The sequence below is a fragment of the Balaenoptera physalus genome (genome assembly GCF_965194825.1).
Source record: "Balaenoptera physalus genome assembly, chromosome: 2".
In the NCBI taxonomy this organism is placed as follows: Eukaryota; Metazoa; Chordata; class Mammalia; order Artiodactyla; family Balaenopteridae; genus Balaenoptera; species Balaenoptera physalus.
In genome coordinates, this window is record NC_138883.1 from 85,956,060 (window position 1) to 85,980,228 (window position 24,169).

At 50.6% G+C, this 24,169-nt stretch overlaps 1 protein-coding gene and 1 long non-coding RNA gene across 6 annotated transcripts in view; one reads left to right on the forward strand and one right to left on the reverse strand.

Moving 5' to 3' along the window:
* The window catches only part of CAPN3 (calpain 3), a 48,354-nt gene extending 24,503 nt beyond the window's left edge, over positions 1 to 23,851 (forward strand). Inside the window, exons 3-24 of one of the 3 annotated variants that reach the window (XM_082453090.1) lie at positions 1,400 to 1,518; positions 3,034 to 3,167; positions 3,882 to 4,050; positions 4,883 to 5,029; positions 6,851 to 6,934; positions 7,835 to 7,920; positions 10,070 to 10,147; positions 10,933 to 11,093; positions 12,292 to 12,461; positions 12,801 to 12,812; positions 13,451 to 13,659; positions 14,419 to 14,455; positions 16,221 to 16,238; positions 19,591 to 19,704; positions 20,685 to 20,762; positions 21,144 to 21,201; positions 21,300 to 21,364; positions 21,848 to 21,916; positions 22,006 to 22,084; positions 22,306 to 22,422; positions 22,749 to 22,807; positions 23,217 to 23,851. In XM_082453090.1, coding sequence (XP_082309216.1) covers positions 1,400 to 1,518; positions 3,034 to 3,167; positions 3,882 to 4,050; positions 4,883 to 5,029; positions 6,851 to 6,934; positions 7,835 to 7,920; positions 10,070 to 10,147; positions 10,933 to 11,093; positions 12,292 to 12,461; positions 12,801 to 12,812; positions 13,451 to 13,659; positions 14,419 to 14,455; positions 16,221 to 16,238; positions 19,591 to 19,704; positions 20,685 to 20,762; positions 21,144 to 21,201; positions 21,300 to 21,364; positions 21,848 to 21,916; positions 22,006 to 22,084; positions 22,306 to 22,422; positions 22,749 to 22,807; positions 23,217 to 23,243 — 2,090 coding nt within the window. In that variant the 3' untranslated portion in view covers positions 23,244 to 23,851. The remainder of the gene's footprint in view (positions 1 to 1,399; positions 1,519 to 3,033; positions 3,168 to 3,881; positions 4,051 to 4,882; positions 5,030 to 6,850; positions 6,935 to 7,834; positions 7,921 to 10,069; positions 10,148 to 10,932; positions 11,094 to 12,291; positions 12,462 to 12,800; positions 12,813 to 13,450; positions 13,660 to 14,418; positions 14,456 to 16,220; positions 16,239 to 19,590; positions 19,705 to 20,684; positions 20,763 to 21,143; positions 21,202 to 21,299; positions 21,365 to 21,847; positions 21,917 to 22,005; positions 22,085 to 22,305; positions 22,423 to 22,748; positions 22,808 to 23,216) is intronic. The other 2 variants (XM_082453091.1, XM_082453092.1) reach the window with 2 other exon arrangements.
* Positions 111 to 6,840, reverse strand: LOC309656544. 3 transcript variants are annotated; one of them, XR_014261433.1, is made up of 3 exons: positions 6,625 to 6,840; positions 5,108 to 6,399; positions 111 to 511 (listed from the first exon to the last, which is right to left on the reverse strand). It is a non-coding gene; the product is annotated as an uncharacterized lncRNA (long non-coding RNA). The 3 variants fall into 3 exon arrangements; XR_014261434.1 differs by having other exon boundaries at positions 5,182 to 5,274; positions 6,152 to 6,840; XR_014261435.1 differs by having other exon boundaries at positions 5,108 to 5,274; positions 6,152 to 6,840.
* Positions 23,852 to 24,169: the final 318 nt, after the last annotated feature.

A 24,169-nucleotide genomic window follows, 5' to 3' on the forward strand; every position in this document is an offset into this window, starting at 1 on the left:
CTTTTAATGAATTTGGGGGAGGAGGTTTTGATAACATTACCTTATACTCATTTATCAACGTGCTGGTGATTGCTTCATTTAATTTCTGTCCTTCCCACCTTTCTCACTAGTTCCTTGCCTTGTGTCACAGGAGGTGTGCCTCATTCCACAGCCTCCTCTCCAGAGTCTCCAGGACACTCACACACCCCACTCAGCGAGACAAAAGCCCTGCTTTTAGCTGTACCCACCTTCCTTAGAAGGCAGCTCTGAAACTGTCCATGTACCACGCATGTCCCTTGGGCACATGGAATCTATACGCTCACAAAATGTGCTTTTGTAACTCGAACTCCTGTTGAAATTGCCCCAGAATAGCTCCGTATTAAAGGAGTCTTTCAACAAAGACGACATTTGCCATGTGGATGAGCGTCCGATTTTCTGTCTGGTTGGTTAGCTTGTCTGCTTCACCAGTCTTTCCTCTGTCTCAGCCTCTTGTTCGGGAAGTATTATCTTTGGTGTGGACTGTGGGAAAGCTCTGTGAAATAAAGTTGGAGAGACATCGACAAACACAGTTTAAAACTTGTGGGAAAAGGGCACTCAAGACCAAATGAAATTTGGCTAATCTGGCCCCAGAAGGAGAGGCTGAAGAGGTTTTGGATATCTGAGTTCCTGCACTCGAGGGAAGACTGCCTGCAGAGCCCTGGGCAAGCTAATAATCTGGGCCTGTTTCAGAGGAGAGGCTGGCTGCCTGGGGGGGCCTGGGGGTGGGGCAATGGTGGGAGGAGGGCTGTGGCAGCTCTCAGCCTCCCCTCTGCAGTCTCAAAGATGCTGTCATATCCCACAGAGCACAACGAAGGCCTTGTATATAGTCTGTGCTCTGTTAGTGATCCAGGCCTGCCCCTTGGGCATTCACACAAGCATACACACACATACACAGGGCAAAGTGCCGCCTCCAACTACTAGCCAGCTTTCCTTACAATACAAATGGGCTGCACTGATGGCTCTCAGATGCTCAGTCTCTGCCAAGGTCCGAAGGGGAAATGGACTCACACTGCAAAGTTACGGGGCAGGCAGATTTCCTGCGGGTGTTAGAAAGAATGAGCCAATTATGACCCCTACTGCCCCGTCTCCACTGAGGTCCAAATGGAGGTCTGAGCTTATGTTGCAGACAGAGGAATTGCCTACAGCCTTCAGGAAAGCCAGTCACGAGGGAGTAAGTTACCCTGTTGATCACATGGTCCAGAGACTGCTGTCACACTCCTTCCCTGGGTTGACACCTCTGTAAGGTCAGATCTGGAAGTGGGACAGTGAATGCCAAGTGAACGCCCTTCTCCAGAGAAGTAGAGCAGCCGATGGGGATGAGTCTCCATCTTCCCTGGAGGTGTGGGCCCTCCCGTGACCTGTGCCGCGTGTTTGCCTGCAGGGGACTGCTGGTTTCTCGCAGCCATCGCTTGCCTGACCCTGAACAAGCGACTGCTTTTCCGGGTCATACCCCATGAACAGAGTTTCACCGAAAACTACGCGGGGATCTTTCACTTCCAGGTGAGGTCAAGGGAGTGTAGTTAAGAGAGCCAGCTGCTGTCTACTCACCACTGGTCTCCCTGCCTTCACTTCCCAGTGGCTCCAGGAAAGGTTCCCACCCACCCTCCCGGCCATGGATGTGGGCAGTGATCCCCTTCAGGCCTCAAGCCTGTGAGGAAGCAGTTGTTTATCTCTTCCTACCCTCAAACCCCTACACCTTCCGCTAGGCCCCAGAAAGGTTGGAGGATATCCTGTTTGCTGACCTGCGGGTCTATTTTTGCCTCTCCAGCTGGCTGGCTTCTGTGTTATTACCGGCAGCCCTTCTCAAGTAAATCCCTAAGATACTAGCACTGGAAATCCAGAGGGCCCTTTAGGTTGTAAAGGAAATCCCATCCACGGCTGCAGCTCCTTTTTACTTGTGTCCCTTAAACACAGGTCTATACCAAGACTATCAAGCACCCTTTCCAGCCTCTGGAAGAAAAGTCTGGTTAATCTGGGAACCAGGCTTCTGCTTCAGCCCAGCAATGAGTCTTTTGGTTCCAGAATCAATTCAGCCATTGGAAACTTTCTGGATCCAAATTGTCCTGGCAAAGAGCCAAACCCTGTGCTGGCCCAGAACTGAAATGAGCTTTGTATGTGGGCATCTAGCAGATACTGGGGTTCTGAGGCATCAATCTGTCTGTAGCCCTTAAGGCTCCAAATGTCCTGGGCTGACCCAGATCATCAGTTGATCTTCTATCCCAGGACTGAAGACTTCAGAAAGGGTCTTCTCTGCAAGTTCAGGATCAGTGTCCTGCTGCCGTCCCAGCTCAGGCAAGGCAGCTGGGCCCTGAATTTTGTTTCTTCAAAATCAAGCTACTCACCTCCCTCAAATATTTAAAAGGTCTGATATCTAAAGGATCATGAACACGAAGACCAGATAGATTTTTGCCCTCTTGTCCCTAAGGGAGAAAATGTCATTAGAAGGAAATTAAACTACATTTGGCTTTCTTGGGTCAAAACTGATTTGTTCAAAAAAGAACATCATCCAGAATTGAGAATATTGGACAGTGTTCCTGCTTTAGCCAGAGTATATTCTGGGTCACTTTCCTTTTCCACGTCAATCCTTCTTCTTCAGCAGCAATTTCTACCTTATTTGTCATCAAGAAATACATAAATCATACATCACCTTCACCTAGACCAGTGGTTCTCAACCCTGACTGCATATCAGGATCAGTTGAGATACCTAAAAGTACTGATACCTAGGCCACACCACAGACTTACAGAGCAGGAAAAGGGAAATCTCAAGCCCTCAGGTATGTAGGGAGCGCCTACCATCCCCCACACCGAGCTGGACTGTGTGGAAGAGAGCGTGGTTTGTAAACCACTTCTTGCCCTTAAGGAGCTCCCAGTCCAGTTAGAGAAAGAGTCACACACTCCAAACCCAGAATAATATGAACGAGCAGCAAGGTGCTTGGTATTAAGGAATGTGGGGTAGGGACACATTTCCCACTGGTAATCTGAGGATGTGACTCTGTGCTTGATGCTTCTGTGCAGTTCTGGCGCTATGGAGACTGGGTGGACGTGGTTATTGATGACTGCCTGCCAACTTACAACAATGAACTGGTTTTCACCAAATCCAACCACCACAATGAGTTCTGGAGTGCTCTGCTGGAGAAGGCTTATGCTAAGTAAGCAGCACTTTAGACTGAGGGGCAGGGCTAGAGGCGAGGAGGTGGACTGCAAAATCCAGCCTGTGTGTGTGTGTCTGTGTGTCTGTGTGTGTGTGTGTGTGTGTGTGTGTGTGTGTGTGTCTTCAACTGTGACACAAAGTCAGAGAAGATCTGGTCCAGGCAGCAGTGATTCTAAGTAAAACCACTAAGAGTAGAAATAAGACGTGTGTAGGAAATCTTTAGCTTTAGCTTCCCGTAGTGAGCTCTTTAATCCTGCCTTCTTGGTGGCATTGCGAATCCTAGATGAGAGCGTTATATCTTTGGAGCTCAGATGCTAGAGTCTGGCTTGGCTCCATCTCATGAGCTTGCAATATATTAATAAAGCCATGTTGTCTCTAAGCTTAGAAGCCCCACCCCAGCTACTAATGGCTTTAACAGAGCCCTACCTCAGGTTCACGGTATAGTGGAAAGCATCAGGAAGTGGGAATAGTGGGTTCCATCCCAGTGTTTCACCTCTCTGTGGCCTTAGCTGGTCACTTAGCCTCTAGAGCTCAGTTTCTCCATTGTGAAGAAAGGGAATCATAGTACCTGTTCCAACAGCTTACAGGCTTGTTGATGAACTGGATGAGACAACATCACAGGACCCAAGAGTAAAGTTCTGGTGGTAGGGGTACCTGGGTCATGTTTCCTAGAACCCTGTGACCCCAGATTGGTCTTCGTCCTCTCTCTAAGGCTCCATGGTTCATATGAAGCCCTGAAAGGTGGGAACACTACAGAGGCCATGGAGGACTTCACAGGAGGAGTAACAGAGTTTTTTGAAATCAAGGATGCTCCCAGAGACATGTACAAGATCATGAAGAAAGCCATCGAGAGGGGCTCTCTCATGGGTTGCTCCATTGATGTAAGTCTAGGGTGTGGGGTGCAGGGCAGGAAGCTGCCAACTATTGGGAAGCCTTACCCAGTGACTAGCAGCATAGGGCTTTCCTCTGGGACAGGGTGAATCTACTATTTTAGGAAGGTGGAACTGGTTCTCAACTTCGAAAATTGGGAATTTCTCAAGGGAGAAGAGTTTGTGGAGATTTTCAAATAAGATATTCAGCAAGGACATTCTAAGCCCTGGAATTTAGGTGGAAATAGGTCCAGAGGCCTATGTCCAGTGCAGGCCTCTGTGGCCAGTGTTCCTCAGTCCCAGCATGCCACTATTAAGCTGGCCACACACTTGGCTTATGGACCTGAGCCCACCAGTTCCCTAAGAAAGCCTCCCAGTCATTGAGCTTTGATTGTATCTCTCACCTGGGATACGGGCTTTGTGTTGTGATCTGGGAGAAACTCAGCCTGTGCAACAAAGTGGTGTGAATTGAGACCAGAGCCAAGAGTGAGGGAATGGCAGACTGGCCAGGAGACACACCTTTCCTGGGGGCTGCTCAATGTATAATAGTCTTGGCGATTCCCATTGCTGAGGAAGAGCCCCAAGCTAAATTCCTGTTCCTTCCTCTCCTAGTACACCCAGTAGATGGGGACGCTTGGGAAGACAAGCCAGCGTAAAGCACCCATGGATGAACATTTTCTTTCTGCATCACTGTTCTCCATCTTTTCTGCATTCATGCTCTACTTATCTCTCCTCTTTTCCTTTGTCTGTCCCCTCCCTTCTTTCTGTCTCCTTCCCTTTCTGTCACCCTCCTTTGTTTGCTTTCTCTCCCTCCCCATCCCCTGCCCTCCCCGTCGGGCCTCAGGATGGCACAAACATGACCTATGGAACCTCTCCTTCTGGTCTGAACATGAGGGACTTGATTGAGCGGATGGTGAGGAATATGAATAACTCGCATCTCAGGGATTCAGACCTCATCCCTGAGGGATGCTCAGATGACAGACCGACCCGGGTGTGTACGCCTCTGATTGTCAGGGCTGACCATCCCTCCCACCTGCATGACCCGGCCCTGTTGTATGTGGCATCAGACCTTCCTCAGCAGCCAGCACCTCACACACAGCCTCCTCCTGAGGCCTTCCAAGGGTCTGGGTTGGAATAACTTGCCCTCTCCGAGGCTCCTGAGGAAGGTGCGGGAGGCAGCTTTTGGAGGGAATCTCTGTGGGAGGTCCTTCAAACTCCATGGTCCAGGCAGTTTCTCTGATAACAAATTAACAGGCAGAAATACAAGAGAGACTTCATTCATTTTAAAGTACTTCTCTCCTTCTAATTTGTTCATTTATGTATTCAACACATATTTATTGAGCTCCTACTAGGCACTAGGCACTCTTCTAGCAAACAAAGAAAATTCTCTCCCCTTTGTTTAGGATTCTAGTGAACAAGCAGTCTCCCCCCAACATCCCCGCCCCAGAGCTTATATTCTAGTACTTTTAGAAGTAATACGCACCATGGAGTAAAGCAGAAGAAAAATTAAGCTATATTTTCCCCATCTAAGGATAATAACATTTGGTATACGTCCTTCTAGTATTTTTCTATGCATACTCTTAATCTAAATTTTTATTTTAAAATAGCTGTCTTACTGTATGTACCTCTTTGCAGCATGCTTTTTTTCAGTTAGCTTTATATTCCTAATGTGCCAATGAGAATTATATTCTTAATGTGTCTGCTCTAACATTTTTTTAGTGGCTGCACAATATTCCACCATGCAAATAAGTTATAATTTATCTACCCAATACCTTATTATTGGGAATTTAGATTGTTTTCTTTTTCTGTTCTTGGCTATTATGTTTAAATGTTACGATGAACATCCTATAAGATACATCTTTGTGTCTGTCCATGATGATTTCCTTAGGACAGATGGCCAGCAGTGGAATAGCTAGGTATGCATAAGTAATGCCACAAGAGTCATTTCAAGTGGCTCCCTCCCCCCCTCCCCTCCCCCCACCGCCTAGAACTGAGAGATGCATGCATCTCCTGCCCCCCTCCCTTTCTCTTCAGCATGGTCTGGCTCCTATAAAGACTGGAATCTGGAAGAGGCTGAGATGCAAAAAGCCCTGGCCCTCCACACACCCCTCACCTTGAAAAGGCCTCCAGGCTGCTCCTCTTAAAGCTGTTATGCTATCAGGCAAAGTGAAGCCACAGAGATCCGTCTAGGGCTCACTGGGCTTTGGTGATCCTACCCCTCTGCCGAGGATCTCCTGTGGCTGCAAATCTCAAATGGAAGAGCTACCGCTGCTCCCTGAGGCACGGTCACGTCTCAGCAGGACTCTCCTCTGGACTCCTCAGAATTCTCTCCCTGGGCGCTTTTGATTTCTTGAGCATGTTCTGGGGGTGTGTGGAGGAGGTGAGGGGATGTAAAGATAAAGGGTTAGACCGACATGTTTCGTCTAACCCCCTTTTCTCAATCCCTTTCTCTTCCAGGATTAGTCAACCCTGGGTGGGCTCAGGGGAAGGGGATCCCAATCCAGGGCAGCCTCCATCTGCCCCCACTTCCTCCTCTGAAAGACCCCAAGGGATCCAGAAAGGAGGGCCAGGCACGTTCTCACCCACCTCGTGCCCCAGCTCCATGTTGCTCTCCGACGGTCTGGGGAAACCACTTGTCTGTGCTGCATCGTCTTGGCTCTCTGAAGGGGCTAGTGAGGGCCTTCTCACGGCTGGGAGGCACACTTCCAGGGCGAGGAGGAGTCCTCGTCCTCGCAGAACCCAGGACGTGAACCAGTGTGAACTTTGTCTCAGGCAGCAACCCCTGACAGGTTGTCTGGTTTTCATTCCACAGACAATTGTTCCAGTTCAGTACGAGACAAGAATGGCCTGCGGGCTGGTCAAAGGCCACGCCTACTCAGTCACTGGGCTGGAGGAGGTGAGCCCGGCGGGGCTCGGCGGGACGGGACTTGAGGGGCTACTTGGGCGAACCTCCCGAAGTCAGGACTTGGCTTTCTGTGTCCCTTCACATCTGTAGAATTTGCCTCCAATCAGGCACTCAGGCCGGGCGCCTGGGGTTGGAGGAGGCCACTGGGACTGGTAGGTGGATCTTGCCACAAGACGGTGCTCAGTTTATGTTTGTTTTTAGTGCTAAAGATAGCAATTGCCCCAACATTTCCAAAGAACAAATAGAAAGTACTTTGGTTTTATGAAGTTGATATCATGGGCTCTTGTGTTTCTTGTTTTTCATGGTCAGTTCCAAGGTTTTGCTTCCCCTGGGATGTCTGGCCTTCACTGGGTCACGTCAGAGACAGGAACCTTGTCAGACCCCTTGTGCACAGTTGGGCGAGTTGTGCCCTGTTCACAGAGATGGGCAGAGAGGGGCAGTCGTCTGCCGCAGCCCATGCAGTAACCAGGAGGAAGGGCCCCTTTTTCTGATTGATCCATCTGGAAGGGACATTTTCTATAGTTCCTCAGCCAGCAGGGGCGTTTTCTTCTAATTCACACAGAGGCACCTTGTGCTAGCAGAGCCCTACATTATATTCCCTGCCTCCTCTCCCAAAGCTCTGAATGGCCAGATGCTCGCTGGGAAAATCACTTCTTAGAAGATGGCAAGGTGGTGGCCAAGCCTGACTCCTGCAGACTCAGCCCTAAGGTTCTGACCCATCACCCTGCCATTCCACAGGGGACTTGTGATTAGTGTCCTTGACCGGGGCCAGGCAGGACAGCCCCCTGTACAGGATTCTCTCCCCACTCCCACCCCAGCCCTCAGGGCAAGACAGCAGACCCCCCTTTCAGAAAGGGCCCAAAGGGAGAAAGCTTTTTCTCTTTGCTCAAGGCCCTGTACAAGGGTGAGAAAGTGAAGCTGGTGCGGCTGCGGAACCCCTGGGGCCAGGTGGAGTGGAATGGCTCCTGGAGTGACAGGTGGGTGAGGGGACCCCACGAATAGGGGACAACAAGGCCTGGGGCAAGGCAGGGCTGGGTACCGAGCCACAAGAGTACTACAAATGCTTGGTCTAAAATCACCCTTAAAACCAAGGATCCTCAGAGGAGAAGAGGGGACGTGGGCTTCAGGGAAGGGCTGGGAGCAGAGCCACGGGAACCTGGGATCCAGAGAGCTTGCTGATGGCCACTGTCTGGAAAGGAAAGATGTCTAGAAAGCCTGGGCTAGGTCCAGGCAGGAGGGGAGTCTTGATGCAGGGGTCTGGACTGGACAAGTGACTTCCCTTCTCGGAATCTCTGTTGCCTCATCTGTAAAATGGGAACAACGTTAGCACCTACCCGGTGGGCTGTTATGAGGAGAAAATGAGGTTGTGTCAGAAGAGCGCTTAACCAATGCTAAGATATCCTCTCCCTCACTGTCCCCATAAAGAGATGCACAGGCCCTTTGCAAGAACTTTACTGCTTATCACTGAGTGCAAGTGACTGGGGGCTGCAAAAATAACACACCTGGGGAAGCTGCTCTGAAGGCTCCAGAATGTTCACAAAGCCTTTATTGTCCCACCCCAATCACTGGCTCCTGACTCCGCCTCTCTGGTTGGAGAGTAGGCCCTGGAGCTCCTTTATTCCCAAGGGGGGAGAGCAGGACTCGGCAGCTGGGAAGGACCACACCCAGGCTGTGTGTGTCCTTCAGCCCCTGGCTTACCTCAACATACCTCTCATCTCAGGGCACCGTAATTACTGGTTCATTCGGCCATTCATTCACTTAGCAAGTATTCGCTGAGCACCTACTGAATCCCAAGCACAGGTCTAAGCACTGGGGCCCTTCCGTGAGCAGGCAGCCTCGCTTGGTAGACCGATAAGGTGCTGATCCTGGTCTCCTTACCGTTCCCTTCTCTTATCCGTGCAACAAATCCCCAGTTCCTCAGTGTGCAGTATGTGCCAGGCCCCATGATACTGTCTGGGGACTTAGAAATGAACGCAGAGATTCAGGCCCTGCCCTGTAGGCTTTAAGGTCCAGTGGGAAGGACAGAAAAACACTAATCGTTGAGAGAAATGCTATGGTAAGGGTCACAAAGAGGGAGCCCTTCTCCTGGTCTGGGTGGGACAGGAAGGTAGAAAGTTGCCTGGAGGGAGTGGCATTTGAACTAGGCTCTCTGCTCTGGGAAGGCCCTCGGTGCCCCATCAGTTGTCCACTCCACTGGCCCGAGTCACCCACAGGGACCCTCGCTGTGTCCTCCAGTCTCAGATCTTGGTGTCCGGCCTTAACTCACTTTCTGCCAACACCTCCACTGCAGGGATTGCTGATAAGTGGGGCCCAGCCTCAGTCACACAGAGACCCTCCCTCCACTCCCCGCCACTGTGTCCCTCCTGCTGGTCTCAGGAATCTCCACTTCCCCTCTGGTATTCCCTGGTTCCAAGCACTTCCTCAATCCCTTACCTCTCCAAACTAGTTTAGTTTCATTCTCCTCCACATGCCTGAAACACAAATGTGCTTTATTTCCTCCTTCTTCGGGAGAAAGAGTGTGTAAAACTGCCCAGCCTTTTAAAACACAAAACTGGGATGTTTCGTGGGGTGGCAGGAGGAAGGAGAAGTTTACATGTTTGATCTTTCTCTCAGTAACTCAAGACAGTTATTTATTAGATGACGGGTCAGTTCTAAAAGTTTTGCATGCGTTATTTCATTTCTTGCTCATCACAGCCCTGTGAGTAGGTGATATAATCATTCCCCTTTTGCAGTTGAGAAAACAGAAGCTGAGAGGGGTGAAGTGACTTGCCCAAGGTTACAGCTAGTACTGGTATGATTAAATTGAAATCCCAGTTTACCTATTTCCGGAGCCCAACTCCTAACTTTAAAGTGTGAGGAATGGTTAAAGATTCAGCCAGAGAAGAGTCAAGCCCTTATAAACCATCCAAAAAGCATGGTCTTAATCCTGAGGATGGTGGGAAGCAATTATTGGGTTTTACACTGAGGGTATCAGATCAGATTTGCATTTCGATGGTTCACGCTGGCTGCAGTTTGGAGATGACCTATTCTCTGAACTTATTCATATTTCTCTGACACCTCCTGTCCCAACTCACACCACGCCTTCCCTTTCTTTTTCCTTCCCTAACTCCTCCACTCTCCCTCCAGTTGGAAGGACTGGAGCTTTGTAGGCAAGAACGAGAAGGCCCGTCTGCAACACCAGGTCACGGAGGATGGAGAGTTCTGGTGAGTCCAGGACCCAAGAGGACCCTGCAGGGTAAGGGATGGGGTGGGAGCTGAAATCTCAGGCCTCTATCCCCGGACAGTGGCTGTCAGATTCCAGCCCTTGGGACATCTGGGCCCTGTTCTCCAAATCCAGCCAGAGACCCAGCAAGACTGAGGTTTTGAGAGGAGCCCAAGAGTCATGGTGATGACTGAGCCCAGGACTGGGCCAGCACGCTGTGGCTCCCGCCTCTCTGTGCCCCTTCACCACGCACGCTGCTCCAGCCACTTGCTCCCTCCTGGCCTCCGCGGAGCTGTTTCCTGAGCCGAGGAAGTTCTACTTACTCTGCTCAGTCAATGCCCCCCTCACCCTCACTCAGATCATTTCTACTCAGCCTTCAAGTCTCAGATTAAAGGGAGCTTTCTTCAGGATCCCCTTGTTTTCTTCAGGATTGGGATTAATTTATCTGTGATACTCATCACCTTTAAAATTGCTTGCTTAATCGTCTGTCCTTCCCCAACTCTCTCTCTTTCCCCTGGCCCAGTGCCTGAGGCCGGTGGAGGGGCACACAGTAACACTTTGGAGAACTGAATTGCTGCCAAACTCTCCCATCAATTACACATGAGTTTGAGTCGTTATTGCAAGGGATACATCAGAACTGACAGTGCTGACCCTAAAAAGGAAGGACAGGGTCCTCTCTAGAATCATGACCAAGTGCCTCTGGACTATTTCATTGTTCTGTGTTAGCCCTGGAGTCTTACCTTTCCCAGCCTCCCATATGGGTCTCTCTCTTCTTCCAACCTCTCAGGATGTCCTATGACGATTTCATCTACCATTTCACAAAGCTGGAGATCTGCAACCTCACAGCTGATGCCCTGGAGTCCGACAAGCTTCAGACTTGGACAGTGTCCGTGAACGAGGGCCGCTGGGTGAGGGGCTGCTCTGCTGGAGGCTGCCGCAACTTCCCAGGTGGGAGATGCTCTGGATGGGGGAAGGGTCCAAGCAGAACAAGTTCCAGGTAGAAGAATAGTAACTAGCATTTGCTGAGTCTCTACGAAGTCCCAGACACACATTATCTTATTAAACTGTCCCCATTTTACTGAGAAGGACACCTCCATGCTGAGGAGTTTGCATTAAGGAGCTGGTAACAACTTTTAAGCAGGTTATTATGTCAGAACAGGATTGTGTTCATAATGCTGAGGATGGGACTGGAGGACTGAGTTAGCAGCTTCTGCAAGAATTCAAGCCAGAGATGAGGAAAGCCTAGGCCAAGCCAGGAGCAGCAGAGATCGGGGGGATGGGGCAGGTTGAGGGGAGGGACTACTGGGTGATGTGGAGAAGGAAGAACAACTTCAAGATTCCCACTCTGGGAGCCTGAGTAGATGGTGCCAGGGATGTAACATGAAACACACAAGAGAAAAACAATCGGTGATTTTTTTTGTTTTTTTTTTTTGATGGAGTAGGTTGTGGGGAGGGGAGAGGAGGGTGGGGAGTTTACTTTGGGACATGGGAAGTCTGAGGCACCTGTAAATATCCAGGTGAAGATATGTGATAGAGAACTGGATGCACAGATAAGAATGGTACTTGACTCTACGATAGGGACTCAATATAGATTTGTGGAAGGAAGGAAGAAAGGATGGAAAGAAGAGAGGAAGGAAAGTAGGGAAGGAGGGAAGAAGGGATGAAGGGAGGGAGGAAGAGAAAAAGAAAGATAAAAGGGACAAAGGGAGAGAGTCAAAAGAGAGATTGAGGCTGGGATCTGCAGCTCAAGCGTCACCAGCACGCAGGGAGCAGTTAGAAAGTGGGAGTTGATAAGACAGCCTAGGGAGGTAGAATGATGGGGTGAGAGAAGAGGCCCAGGACCAAATGCCAGGGACCAACAACACTGACGAGGCAGGTGAGGAAAGTGAAACCATCAGCAAAGACAGAGAATGGAAGTTCAGAGAGGAAGGAGGAGCCTCACAGGCATCTGTATACAGGTGTAAAGGCCACCCCCCCACACACACCAAATAATTAGACAAATGCCTGGATCATTTTTTTTCCGTACATATTTGAGCACCTAGGTGTGGGGGGATAGAGATAAATAGGTTCCCTCTGTCTCATCTCCCGTCCCGCCTTGTCTCTGAGAGGCAGCTCTGAATGTACAATTCCTTTCCGCGGGGCACAGACACTTTCTGGACCAATCCTCAGTACCGTCTGAAGCTCCTGGAGGAGGACGACGACCCTGACGACTCCGAGGTGATCTGCAGCTTCCTGGTGGCCCTGATGCAGAAGAACCGGCGGAAGGACCGGAAGCTGGGGGCCAACCTCTTCACCATCGGCTTCGCCATCTACGAGGTGCGCCGTCCCTGACCAGCTTCAGACCACCTTTTCAGGGAGGAGGCTTTCAGGGGGCATCCCGAGGGGCCCCCGGCTTCCCCAATACCCATGACCCCCCAAACTCCTGATATCGGGCCCACTTGTGTCAGAACCTCTTAGAAGTTTGTAACGAGTGGAAAAAAAAACCCATCTAGGGGAGGTGGAGGCGGGGCCAGGGCTATCCAGGTAGGTACACGGGGAGTCAGACCCCTGCATTTGCTCTATGATTGCTAGCATGCCCTTTTGGCAAGTTTTCCATCCCCATTCAGATCTGAAATCACAGAACCTGAGCACCTTCCTTTTCTGTTTCTCCCCAAGGTTCCCAAAGAGGTATAGAAGTGGAGCAGCCAGCAGTGCGTGCAGCGTTACCCGGGGGCCTGTGTCCACCTGTGGCACATCGGGGAGCCTCCTGTGGGGTTTGTGGGCAGGAATACGATAGGAGAGGGCCTTGCCCTCATTACTCAGCTCCAGAGCCAGGGCCTCCTGACCACCGCCCCTACCATGTGCCCTTTCACCCCTCCCTCCAGAGACCGTCGCACACGCACACACTCGCTCACACTCACACACAGAGTCACACAGACACATTCTGAGGCTGACTGCCCTCTTTGGGGTGGAGGGATCGCCTCCCTCAGACCCCAGCCACAGCTCCCCCTGCCTCCCTGGGGTCCTTCCCCAGCCTGGAGGTGATCTGGAGCTGAGCAGCGGCAGTTGTGGTAAGTGGCCCTGAGTGGGGGATGTCAGAGTTGGCACTCACTTCTGGATCACAACAGAAAAGGAAGGGGATGTGGAGTAGGGCGCTCCAGGGATGTTGAACTACTCGAGGCCTTAGGAATCAGAAGTCGGTAGGTCATGACTGTGCAACGGGTGACCAGGGAATCGGCAAGGAGGACTCCCTGGAGGAGGGCTGTGAGCAGGGCAGGGCGTCCCTCCCGAGGGGCTCAGGTCCCTTGGGCTCTTCTCTCCCTCAGATGCACGGGAACAAGCAGCACCTGCAGAAGGACTTCTTCCTGTACAACGCCTCCAAGGCCAGGAGCAAAACCTACATCAACACGCGGGAGGTGTCTGAACGCTTCCGCCTGCCTCCCAGCGAGTACGTCATTGTGCCCTCCACCTACGAGCCCCACCAGGAGGGAGAATTCATCCTCCGGGTCTTCTCTGAAAAGAGGAACCTCTCTGAGTGAGTCCCAGCCTGGCTTTTCCCCCTAAGAGCCCACATGGCCCATTCCAGAGATTAGAGGTGTGAGGCAGCTGGACAGGTCTCCTCCAGGAGTCCTGGGATATGCTGACCAGGCTGTACCTCTTCCCCTGTTCCCAAGCCACTGGCCACTTCTCCCCTACATTCATCCATCCCACAGATAGTTATCGAGCACCTGCTATGTCCCAGGCACTCTTCCTCTAGGCACTGAGGATACAGCAGTGAATTAAACAGAAGGAAATCCCTGCCCTCATGGAGCTTAACATTCTAGCATGAGACGACAATGTACAGGAAAAAGTATACAGAGTATGTTAGATTTAGATAAGTGATAAGGAGAAAAAATAAAGTGGGAAGAGGGATAGGAGCAGTTGGGGGTGATTGAACTTTTAGGATTAGGATGACCAGGGAGGCCAGCAAGGCCACATCCTGCCCTCTTGGTCATCAGAGATGAGTTCATAGGTCCTGCCACTTTGACCTCTGTCCCTAAAAGAAGCACAAGGTCCACAGATAGGTGGCTGGGTAATGCATTTGGGGAAATCTGGACAAAGCCAACAGGAAGCCCTGTGTCTGCACTTGGCTGCAGGGAATGATACCTGTGGTGGAGGATGTTAGTTCCTGGGGTTCTCTTGAGGACAGTGCCAACTTGACTCTGAGAAGCCAGGTGACCTGAGCAAATCCCCTCTGTGCTTCCTACTTACTCCTGGTGACACTGAGATACCCTCATGTTTGTGTTCCTCACAGGGAAGTTGAGAATACAATCTCCGTGGATCGGCCAGTGGTAAGTGGTTTGGCTCTTACGTGTGAGAAGGCCCAGGGCACAGGCGGGTGATGGAGGGGAGAGTGGCTATCAGCAGAGGGACGTGGGAGTCTGGGGTGTGCAGAGCAATTACTCCGTGTTACTGCAATTTCTGTGTGGCCTGGCCTGAAGTCGTGGGACTTATGTCCTGGGGATATTTAGTTAGTCCAGGGGCTAGAAGGACAGAAGAGAGTCCTAGAAGGAGAAGCAGTTTGAACAGTTAGGGGGAGGGATCAAGGCCACAGGAAGGGATGACAACAGCAGCAGCCAGCTCTGGATTCTGAGTTAGAATCTCACATAGAAAAAAACCAGCCCTACACTGGCTCTGGAGTCAGCGTCAAAACCCGGGTCCTCCACCTGCCAGCTCTGTGACCTAGACAAGTTATGTAACTCCTCTGACTCAGTTTCCTACTCTGTAAAATAGGGATGGTAATATGTGCCTTGCAAGGCTTTTGTGAGCTTTGAATCAATGAGATCATGTACATGAAGGGTCTGGCAAAGCACGGGCCCTTAAATGGTGATTATTGTTCACGTGTTTTACATCTTACAAGGTACTTCTCACATGTGTCATCTCACTTGATCCTTGCAAGGTTTCTGACATGTAATAATAAGGTCATTCTCCCTGATTTTCAAGTAAGGAAGCAGAGGCTCAGTGGGGTTAAATGGCTCCCTTGAATTCACAGAGCTTGTAAATGGCAAGGCTGGAGCTCACATCCAGATTCTCTGAGCCCAGACTCAGGCTCTCTCCCCCATCCCATGCCGAGGCCTGTCCCCCAGGGTGGGAGGCCCAGGGTTAGATGCACAGAGCTGGTGTGTGTTGGGGTTTCCTTGTGTTGAGCAGTCTTGTGACTGCCTTGGACTTTGGGCTCTGGCTAATAAATTGTCCCTTGTGTTCTGTGGGTGTGTCCTGGGCCAATAAGAGGACAGCAAATGCCCCACTGAGTTGTCTTCTGGGTAGTGACACTCATGGTTCTAATCCTGACCCTGTGCTAGTGGCAGACCTCCAAGTGCCTTCTGAATTATCACAGACGTTGCTTTTAGTATTAAGTGCATTTGGTGCTAGTCTCATCTTTTGAATGTCAGTAATCAGTGTATTTATCAGACGTTGCAAACTCAAAAGCTTACGGGGACTGGTATGTCACCTACCTGAGTGGAGCAGGCAGGCATGGGGGTTTTGGTGTCCCTACACTGGTGTATTTGCCTGTAGTTCTCAACTGCCCCTTGGTTTCAGTGTCAGAGAGACAACTGGTGTGGTGGTGTCTGCAGCAATCTGGAGGGTGCAGAGAGCTGCTGCTCCCAGCTCCCTGGATTGCTGTCACAGGGGGTCACAGGCCCGTGCAGCCTGCCAGACCTTCTAATTTTACCAAAAAAACAAAACCCAAAACTCTGTAAGTCAAATAAAATTCATTTTCAGGCCAGTTTGGGTGAGCCACTTTTTTTGGTGTTTTAGTAACCAACTTCATTAAAAAATACAAAACATCTGCCAGAAGATCCCCTTCCTTGGCCATGTCCAATAGCAGAGTGGACCATAGAAGCAAAGCCCTAGCAGCCGCCAGTCTCTGAGCCTGGAGAATTCTCTTCTCCTTTCACCCTTCAGTCCCATTTGGCTCCATGTGACCTGGATTTCTGGACCCTGGAACCTCACCCCACACTGAGGACCAGGTCACAGGGAAGCCAAAAGCCACTGGGTTTTCTGGGAACTTGCTTTTCACTTATTCTGCATTTATTATTTCCTTTCCTTGTGCAGAAGAAGAAAAAACCCAAGGTGGGTGTAAGAGGGTGAGTGGGCAGAAAGCACGGCGTGTGTGTGCGCATGAGCATGCGTGCACTGGACTTGCCCCTCCCCCCAGCCCTCCACCTCCTTCCCTGAGCTCCTGTGGCATCTGTGGGTACACAGCAACGATAGCTAACGCTTGCCGAGCGGAGGCTACGTGCCAGGCACTCTTCTAGGTGTTTTCCATGGATTCTCTCAACCCTCACAGCAACTCTATCAGATTGGTACAGGCAGACCTCGGAGATATTGCAGGTTCAGTTCCAGACCAGCACAATAAAGCGAGTATCGGAATAAAGCAAGTCACACGAATTTTTTGGTTTCCCAGTGCATATAAAAGTTATGTGTACGCTATACTGTAGTCTATTAAATGTGCAATAGCATTAAAACTAAAAAAAAGTACATACCTTAATTAAAAATACTTTATTGCTAAAAATGCTAATCATCATCTGAGCCTTCAGCAAGTCACAGTAGTAACATCAAAGATCACTGACTGCAGACCACCATAACAAATAACATAATAATGAAAAAGTTTGAAATATCGCAAGAATTACCAAAACGACACAGAGACACAAAGTGAGCAAATGCTGTTGGGAAAATGGCACCGATAGACTTGCTCAACACAGGGTTGCCACAAACCTTCCATTTGTAAAAAGTGCAGTATTTGCAAAGCACAATAAAACAAGGTACGCCTGTACTACTATTATCTCCATTTTCAAAGGAAGAAAAGGTACAGGCAGATTGACTAACTTGCCCAAGACCACACAGCCAGTAAGTGGCAGAGCCAGCCCTTGGAACCAGGAGGTCTGGCTCTGCAGTCTGTGCTCTGAACCACCACGTTATATTGCCCGCTCATAAGAGGGAGGGAGAGGATGGCCCTCCAGTGAAAATGGGCCTGACATGGGGGTCCTGCAAAAACCAGAAGGAGCACCTCTTCTTTCTCAGAAATCGGTTTGGCTAAGCTAAGCAAGGCTTGATTCTTGCGGGTAATGGCAATGGGTTCTGTTCCTCAAGGGACAGTGAGAGAGTTGTGTGAGGATTTCCATGGAGAGTGAGGGCCTTGTGATGCCAGCTGCCTGCTCTGCAGACAGGACGGCTCCTTCTCCCTCCTCTATGTCCCTGCCTGCTCCCCACTCCTCCTTTTTTCTTAGCTTTCTGCGGAAGGGGTGGTGAGGACGCCCAGAGGGGCTGTCACTGCCAGGGCTCTTGTTCCAGGTGAAGCCTGTTGCAAATCCCCTCCTAGACAGTGACCTCTCTGTCACTGTCATGGGCCCTGATGGACTCTGCTTGCTGTGCGTGTCCAAACGGCAAGGGGGAAAGGGGAAGAGAAGCTTCACTGGCACAGCCCCAGAGGAGCTGCTCAACGTGACTGGTTTAAAGGGGAGAAATGAGGAGAGCTACCTGGGCAGCTTCCCCTCCTGGGGTCTTAAGGAATAGTCCCTCCTGGGTGTCCTGGTTAAGACCACTTTGCTGTAAGGACACCATCACTAAAGGTGACCATGTGTGCTAAGAGCACCTCAGGGGCCTCAGATGAAAGCTTCCATCTGAGACCAAGGTCACTGTTTCCCTTGTGTGGTTTTGGAACTCGAGATTACAGCTGTAATCAACCCCATCCTTGCTCCATTCACCCCATAACTTCCCCATAGTCTTCAGGGTGGTAGTGCCTACAATAACGGTGCCCCTTTTAGAATTCTGGTTTGACCAGCCAGAGTGCCATCCAGAAATGACTGACCTTTGGGCATCCTCAAGCCCACGGAGCAGTAGCCATAGGCTATCAGACAAGGTTTGGTGTTAGTGTTCCTGACAGCGTCTGGAAGGATCCATCACAGGGGTCCTCCAAGCACTGGTGCTGATGCAGACCAGAGCTGAGATTCATCAAGCACCGAAGCACCTAACACTGCATATTAAGGCACTGTGCTGGGGGTAAAATATACATTGTTTTCATTACAACAGTATCTACAAGGTAGCTGCTGTTACGATTCCCCTTTTATAGATGAGGATAAAGACTCAGAAGTACTTGCCGAAGGACACACAACTAATGGAAGTGGAGGTCATATTTGTCTGCTCCAAAACCCATGTTTCTTGCCCTCAGCTCTCTGGTGCAGGCCCCTTACACTCCATTGCCTGTGTTGCCCAGACCCACACTTGGGCCCCAAGATGTGTGCCTGGCAGGGGTGCCCCATGGCCACACCATGTCCATGGGCACACATCCCCGCCTCAGACTGTGAGCCCCACTTGCTCTGGGATTCCCTACAAGCATCGGTTACTTGAACAAGACCCTTTGCTTGGAAGGCAGAGCAAGCCAAGGTATTTGGGGCCTGCTGGGAGCCAAAGCCCGGGAAGCTCTTTCCATAGGTCTGTCCATTTGTGCTGTCCCAGACGAACAGTATGGAAAGGCAATTGGGGACTCAGAGAGCGGTCAGGTTCCATTTCTGCTCTGAGAGACTCTGATTGCCCCCTTGCCCTCTGCCCTGCAGCCACCAGCCTAGCCTTTCTCCTCTGGCTTTCCCTGTGGGATGTACACACCAACCAGCACTGGCACAGCATGGCAGCTGCTCTCCACCCTTTTATATCCTCCTCACTTGCATGAGCATGTCTGGCAAATACCCCTTATATTTGTGTAGCATCTTAAATGTTTTTGCAATACAATTTTACATTCAGTATCCCATGTGATCCCCTTAAGAGCCCAATGAGAAAGGCAAAGCAGGTTTTATCATCCCCATTAATGGATGAGTAAACCGAGTCCAGAGGATATTTCTCAGATGTGAGGGGTACGGCCGGGACACCAGCCAAGTGTTCTGACCTCACTCACTGACCATGCCATTAATCAGAGCCCTTTTTTCAATGTGTCCTCTGCCGAGTCCTAGAGGTTCCTTGGAGTTGCCTCAGTAGCTGCCATGGTGAGGTGGGGATGCTGAGGGAAAAGAGCTTCTTCATTAAGCAGAGAAGCTCTGTTTTTAATGACTTCTGGGGAAATTTAATTTGAACAGGGTTTCCATTTGAAAAAAAAAAATCTAGAAAATACTTGAAAATCACTGCACTAGATCATGCTGCTTTTAGCATTCTTAGCATTTTCACGTGTACTAACTACCTTGCCTAATCCTCATAATTCTACCATGAGGAGATAAGGAACTGAAGTCCAGAGAGACTTAGCATCCTTCCCCAAGTCACACAGCTTGTTAGTGTCAGAGATGGAGGTTGAACCGAGGTTCAGGAACTCCCGACTCTGCTCTTTCCCTCTTCACTGGACAAAGCTGGTCCAGGAGGGAGGTTGCCTCCTTGTGCCCGCTCAGCCAGTAATCATCGTTTCCTTCCTGCCCCCTCCCCACTTCCCTCCTCTCTCCAGCCTATCATCTTCGTTTCAGACAGAGCAAACAGCAACAAGGAGCTGGGTGTGGACCAGGAATCAGAGGAGGGCAAAGATAAAACAAGCCCTGATAAGCAAGCGAAATCCCCACAGGTGTCTGAGCATGTGCATGAATGGGGTAGCCAGCACACAAGTGAGGTCTATCCTCTTGGGGTGCATGGGGGTTGGAGGGGCCACAGGGGTGGGGTGTCCCTTTAATATCTAGAGGTTTGGGTTTGTCCCACTGACCTTTTCTCTCATCAAGTTCTCCTAAAATTTGGGATGCTGCTTGGGTGAATGTCCTGGGGTTGGCTGCCACACCAAGCTGGTCCTAGGCCTGGGAAGGACAGGCTGAGCCTCCCCGCTGGAGCCCATCCAGCCAGGAAAGATAGAGGGATGCAAAGCCTAAGACAGAAGCAGCTTGAGATGGAACAACTCCTGTTTCCTGGTGTCATTAACAATGGGGAGGATAAAGAATAGTAGTGGAAAAGGGGGATGACACCAGAAATGGAGTCCTCCAGAGCTCAGGGGACGGTGTTAGAGTGGGGAGAGGTGGTCATATAAAGCTTATAGGAGGTTAGACTAAGAGGCGAAAGTCCACAGATAAATCCAGGGCTATCTCTATCCTGTAGTGCCCATGCAACGGAGTGGGGAGGGGAGGAGGGTCCTCTGAAGATTTGGCCTTGATGACAGAGGCAGCTGGAGGTATCAGATTGGTCTGGCCCCCTCTGTCATGCTGGGGCTGGTTTGGTTGGGATGGTCAGGCTCAAAACAGTGGAGAGGGCTCTAGCTGGTGGGGATGGGGGGAGAGGACCAAGAGGGCTGTCTACATGATTGCAAAGCTAATATACCTCCTCTGGTTAGAATGTCTGAGCTGCGGGGGTATGGAGTGAAGGGTCACTTGGGCCTAGATGATTCTCACTCCAGATCACCAGGTTCAACTGAGAAAGAAGAGCATTTGCCCTGCACCCAGCTCCTGCTGCCACCTAGGGCTGTTTTAGGCACCTGGCTCCTTCAGTCCAGAAGGAACTTTCCTCTCGGGTCTGTCCATCTCCCTGGTCCTCACCAACCAGTTTTCCTTTGCGCTTCCATAGTCAGAGCCCAGCAACGCTGACCAGGAAAGTGAGGAACAGCAGCGATTCCGGAACATTTTCAGGCAGATAGCAGGCGATGTGAGTACCTCCAACCCCGACTCCCACAGACACTCCTCTCCTTGATTAATTGCTCAATTTGCCAGTTATTTCATTATGGTTCAGTAGAGGTCATTTTGGCTTTTGGTGGAAACAGGGTATATGAGTGTAGCGCAGAAATCCACAAGTGAAGTCCTTGAGTTTTTGACCAACACACCCACTGGGTGGCTCTGAGCTGCCCACTGCAGTCTGGACAGCTGAGGCTGCGGTGTGTCTTCCTCAGAAAAGCCCCAGCTTCCCCATGACAGAATAGCCCTGACAGGGACTTTACAACCATGGACAGCTGGGATTTGTTTTGCAAAGCCTATGCTCCAGCAGTTGCTGTACTCTTGAACCATGACTCTCTTCTCCCTTCCTCCTCAGGACATGGAGGTCTGTGCAGATGAGCTCAAGAATATCCTTAACAGAGTTGTGAACAAACGTGAGTGGCTCAAACTCTGTGAGAAACAGGTGGGTGGTGGGGGCAGTGTGTGTCCGGTTATCTGAAAGCAGCTCCTCACTCTTCTCCACACCTCCCAGATAAAGACCTGAAGACACAAGGCTTCACGCTGGAGTCCTGCCGTAGCATGATTGCTCTCATGGACGTATCCTTCCTGCCACCCCTTCCCAAGCCTCTGTCATCAGCCCCTGTGCAGCCTCTGGGGGCTAGGGCAACAATGGGGGGGGGACCCAGTCAAGCAGAGGGGCTCAAATTCATGCTCGAGGAAAGATTTAAGGAGGCCCTGAGTTAGAACTTCCTGGCTGCTGGTCTGAAAGGGGCTGTTGGAGGAGGTACAGTTGGGAAGAACATTGGCCCCTGCTCTTAACCTCAGGCCTGGGATTCTGCCTGGGGCCCTGCCTAACGAAAGTGGTCCTTAGGAGAAAGGTTCCCTGGGTTATAGAGCAGGCATTAATTTTGACTCAGGAAGCATAGAGGCGGGTGTTAAATACCAGGACAGGGCAGAATGGGATATCCTGGGCAAAGCTCTCCTATGGGGCTACCTTCCCTGCACAGCACCCTAGAAAGCCCTCTCCCAATCCAGGGGGATTTTGCTATGTGCCCTGTAGCCCTGACTTCCTTGCTCCAGACAGACGGCTCTGGGAGACTGAACCTGCAAGAGTTCCATCACCTCTGGAAGAAGATTAAGGCCTGGCAGGTGGGATGAGAGAACGAAGGTGGGAGTGAGGAAGGGACTGATTCAGAGATTCAGTGTGGGACCTCTGTCCTCAAATTTTCTATTGCCAGAAAATTTTCAAGCACTATGACACAGACCAATCCGGCACCATCAACAGCTACGAGATGCGAAATGCAGTCAATGACGCAGGTGTGGGGAAGAAAGGGGGTGGCCAGGATGCGGACTGGAGCCGGTGGGAGCAGGAATGGGAGGGGAGGATGGGGCCACTTGGGCCCTACTGGAGAAAGGAATGAGAAAGGGCTTCTCGTTTTCCTCTCCCAGGCCACAGAGTGACCAGGAGGCAGGGGAGATAGCAAGCAGGCCTGAGGACTCCAAGCCTACCTCCACCTCTCCTGTGCTCTCCCCAACAGGCTTCCACCTCAACAACCAGCTCTACGACATCATCACCATGCGCTATGCAGACAAGTACATGAACATCGACTTCGACAGTTTCATCTGCTGCTTCGTCAGGCTGGAGGGCATGTTCAGTAAGTGGAGAGCTACCCTTTTGCTCTCTTTGCCCCTCCTGCCCCCTCTCCTGCAGCGACAGCTGTGGTGGCGGGAATCTCCACTAACTGACCTACTGTATGACCTTGGACAAATCCCAATCTACTCTATTCAGATTGAACAAAGGTGAAGGCCCTCTTTAGGCTCAGAATGAGATGGCAAAGGGAGGGTTACTGGTGGTACTTTGCCTGGTAGATTTCTGTGCTGAAGAGCAGCACTGAGCACATGGTCCTGTTAAGAAAAGGTAGAGCAGTAGAGGGGGACTGAGCCTTTAACTGGCCTCTGGCCTGTGCGTTCTTCCACACAGGAGCTTTTAATGCATTTGACAAGGATGGTGACGGTATCATCAAACTCAACGTTCTAGAGGTAAAGCCTAATAGAAGCAGTACGATCCCCCTGTACCTTAAAATTCGAGGTAGAGGAATCCATGAGGAAGACTGGACACACTATGTGCTCCTCACTTCCCAACGGTGGTGGAGGGATGGGACGGGAAAGGAACATAAAGGGGAGCTCACGGCTCAGCAGGATGTGGCTCATAGGGAATGTGTACTGGGGGAAGGCTCCAAAGAGTCCTCAGTTCTACAATGACTTTATGCTGGAAAATATGTACCTTCTAGGAGAGATCTGTGGGAAGGATGCAGTAAACCGCTGCTTCTCAGAAAATCTTCCCAGTGTCTGGCATGCTGGGGCTGTCCCTTTCCTCTACCCTGTTAGATCCCTAGGGCTGGGCTCTCTTTTCTTGTTTGCATTCTGATCTTGGGACTTCCTCTTTCAGTGGCTGCAGCTCACCATGTATGCCTGAACCAAGCTGGCCTCATCCAAGGCCATGCAGGATCACTCAGGATTTCAATTTCACCCAACAGAGCTAGAGCCACTTACCTCAAAGGACACAGTAGCTGCACCCCCAGACCTCCAGGCACCTCATCGGTCTTGTTCCTCCTCTACTCACTTCCTTCTCAGCCTCAGGGTATCTGTCCATCTGTCATGCCCAGCCTCACCCTTTAGTTAAGGAATGGGGAAGGGAGAACAACTCTGTCCCTGTGCCACATGGAGGCAAGTGTCTCTGTCTGCCTCAGCTAGCCACGGCCCAGTGACAGCTTTGCTTGGAGTCTGAGTGGCCTCAGCTCTGAAGCAAATACTCCCTTTAGCTTGCCCTCGGCTGTTCGCAGAAGCATTTGCCAGTGGCACTCAACACTTCCTGGTGCTAGAGCCCTCTATCACCTTTATATTCTCCCACTCATGGGACAACAGCCCAATGAGCATTTGGTTCTGCCTGACTGTTTCAGGATGGGCTTGCTCCAGAGTAAACTAGCTCAGTGGAAGAGGGTTGGACACTTCGGGTTATCTGACTCATAAGTTTGGTTGCATTTTGAAAAAAGTTGATCTAAATAAAGGCACCTGTATAGCTGGCTTGATCGTGTTTTGTTTTCTCACATTTAGATGTCAGCCATAGCAGGGATAAGTAGCTCCAATCTTACCCATCATGTATAGAGAGCCGTAGTTTCAGAACACAGCAATGGAAAATACACACATACACAAATAAATCCTAAACCCCACTTTAATCATGCCTTTTGCTATTTCTTGAGCACAGGAATCACTCAAATACTTTCCAAGATACATGAGGAAAGGAAGGGGAATAGCTGTTGGTGTCTAGATCAAGACAAAATGGGTCACCTATAACCAGAGGGGCCAGTTACCTAAGTGTAATGGAGCAGAGATAAAGTTTTT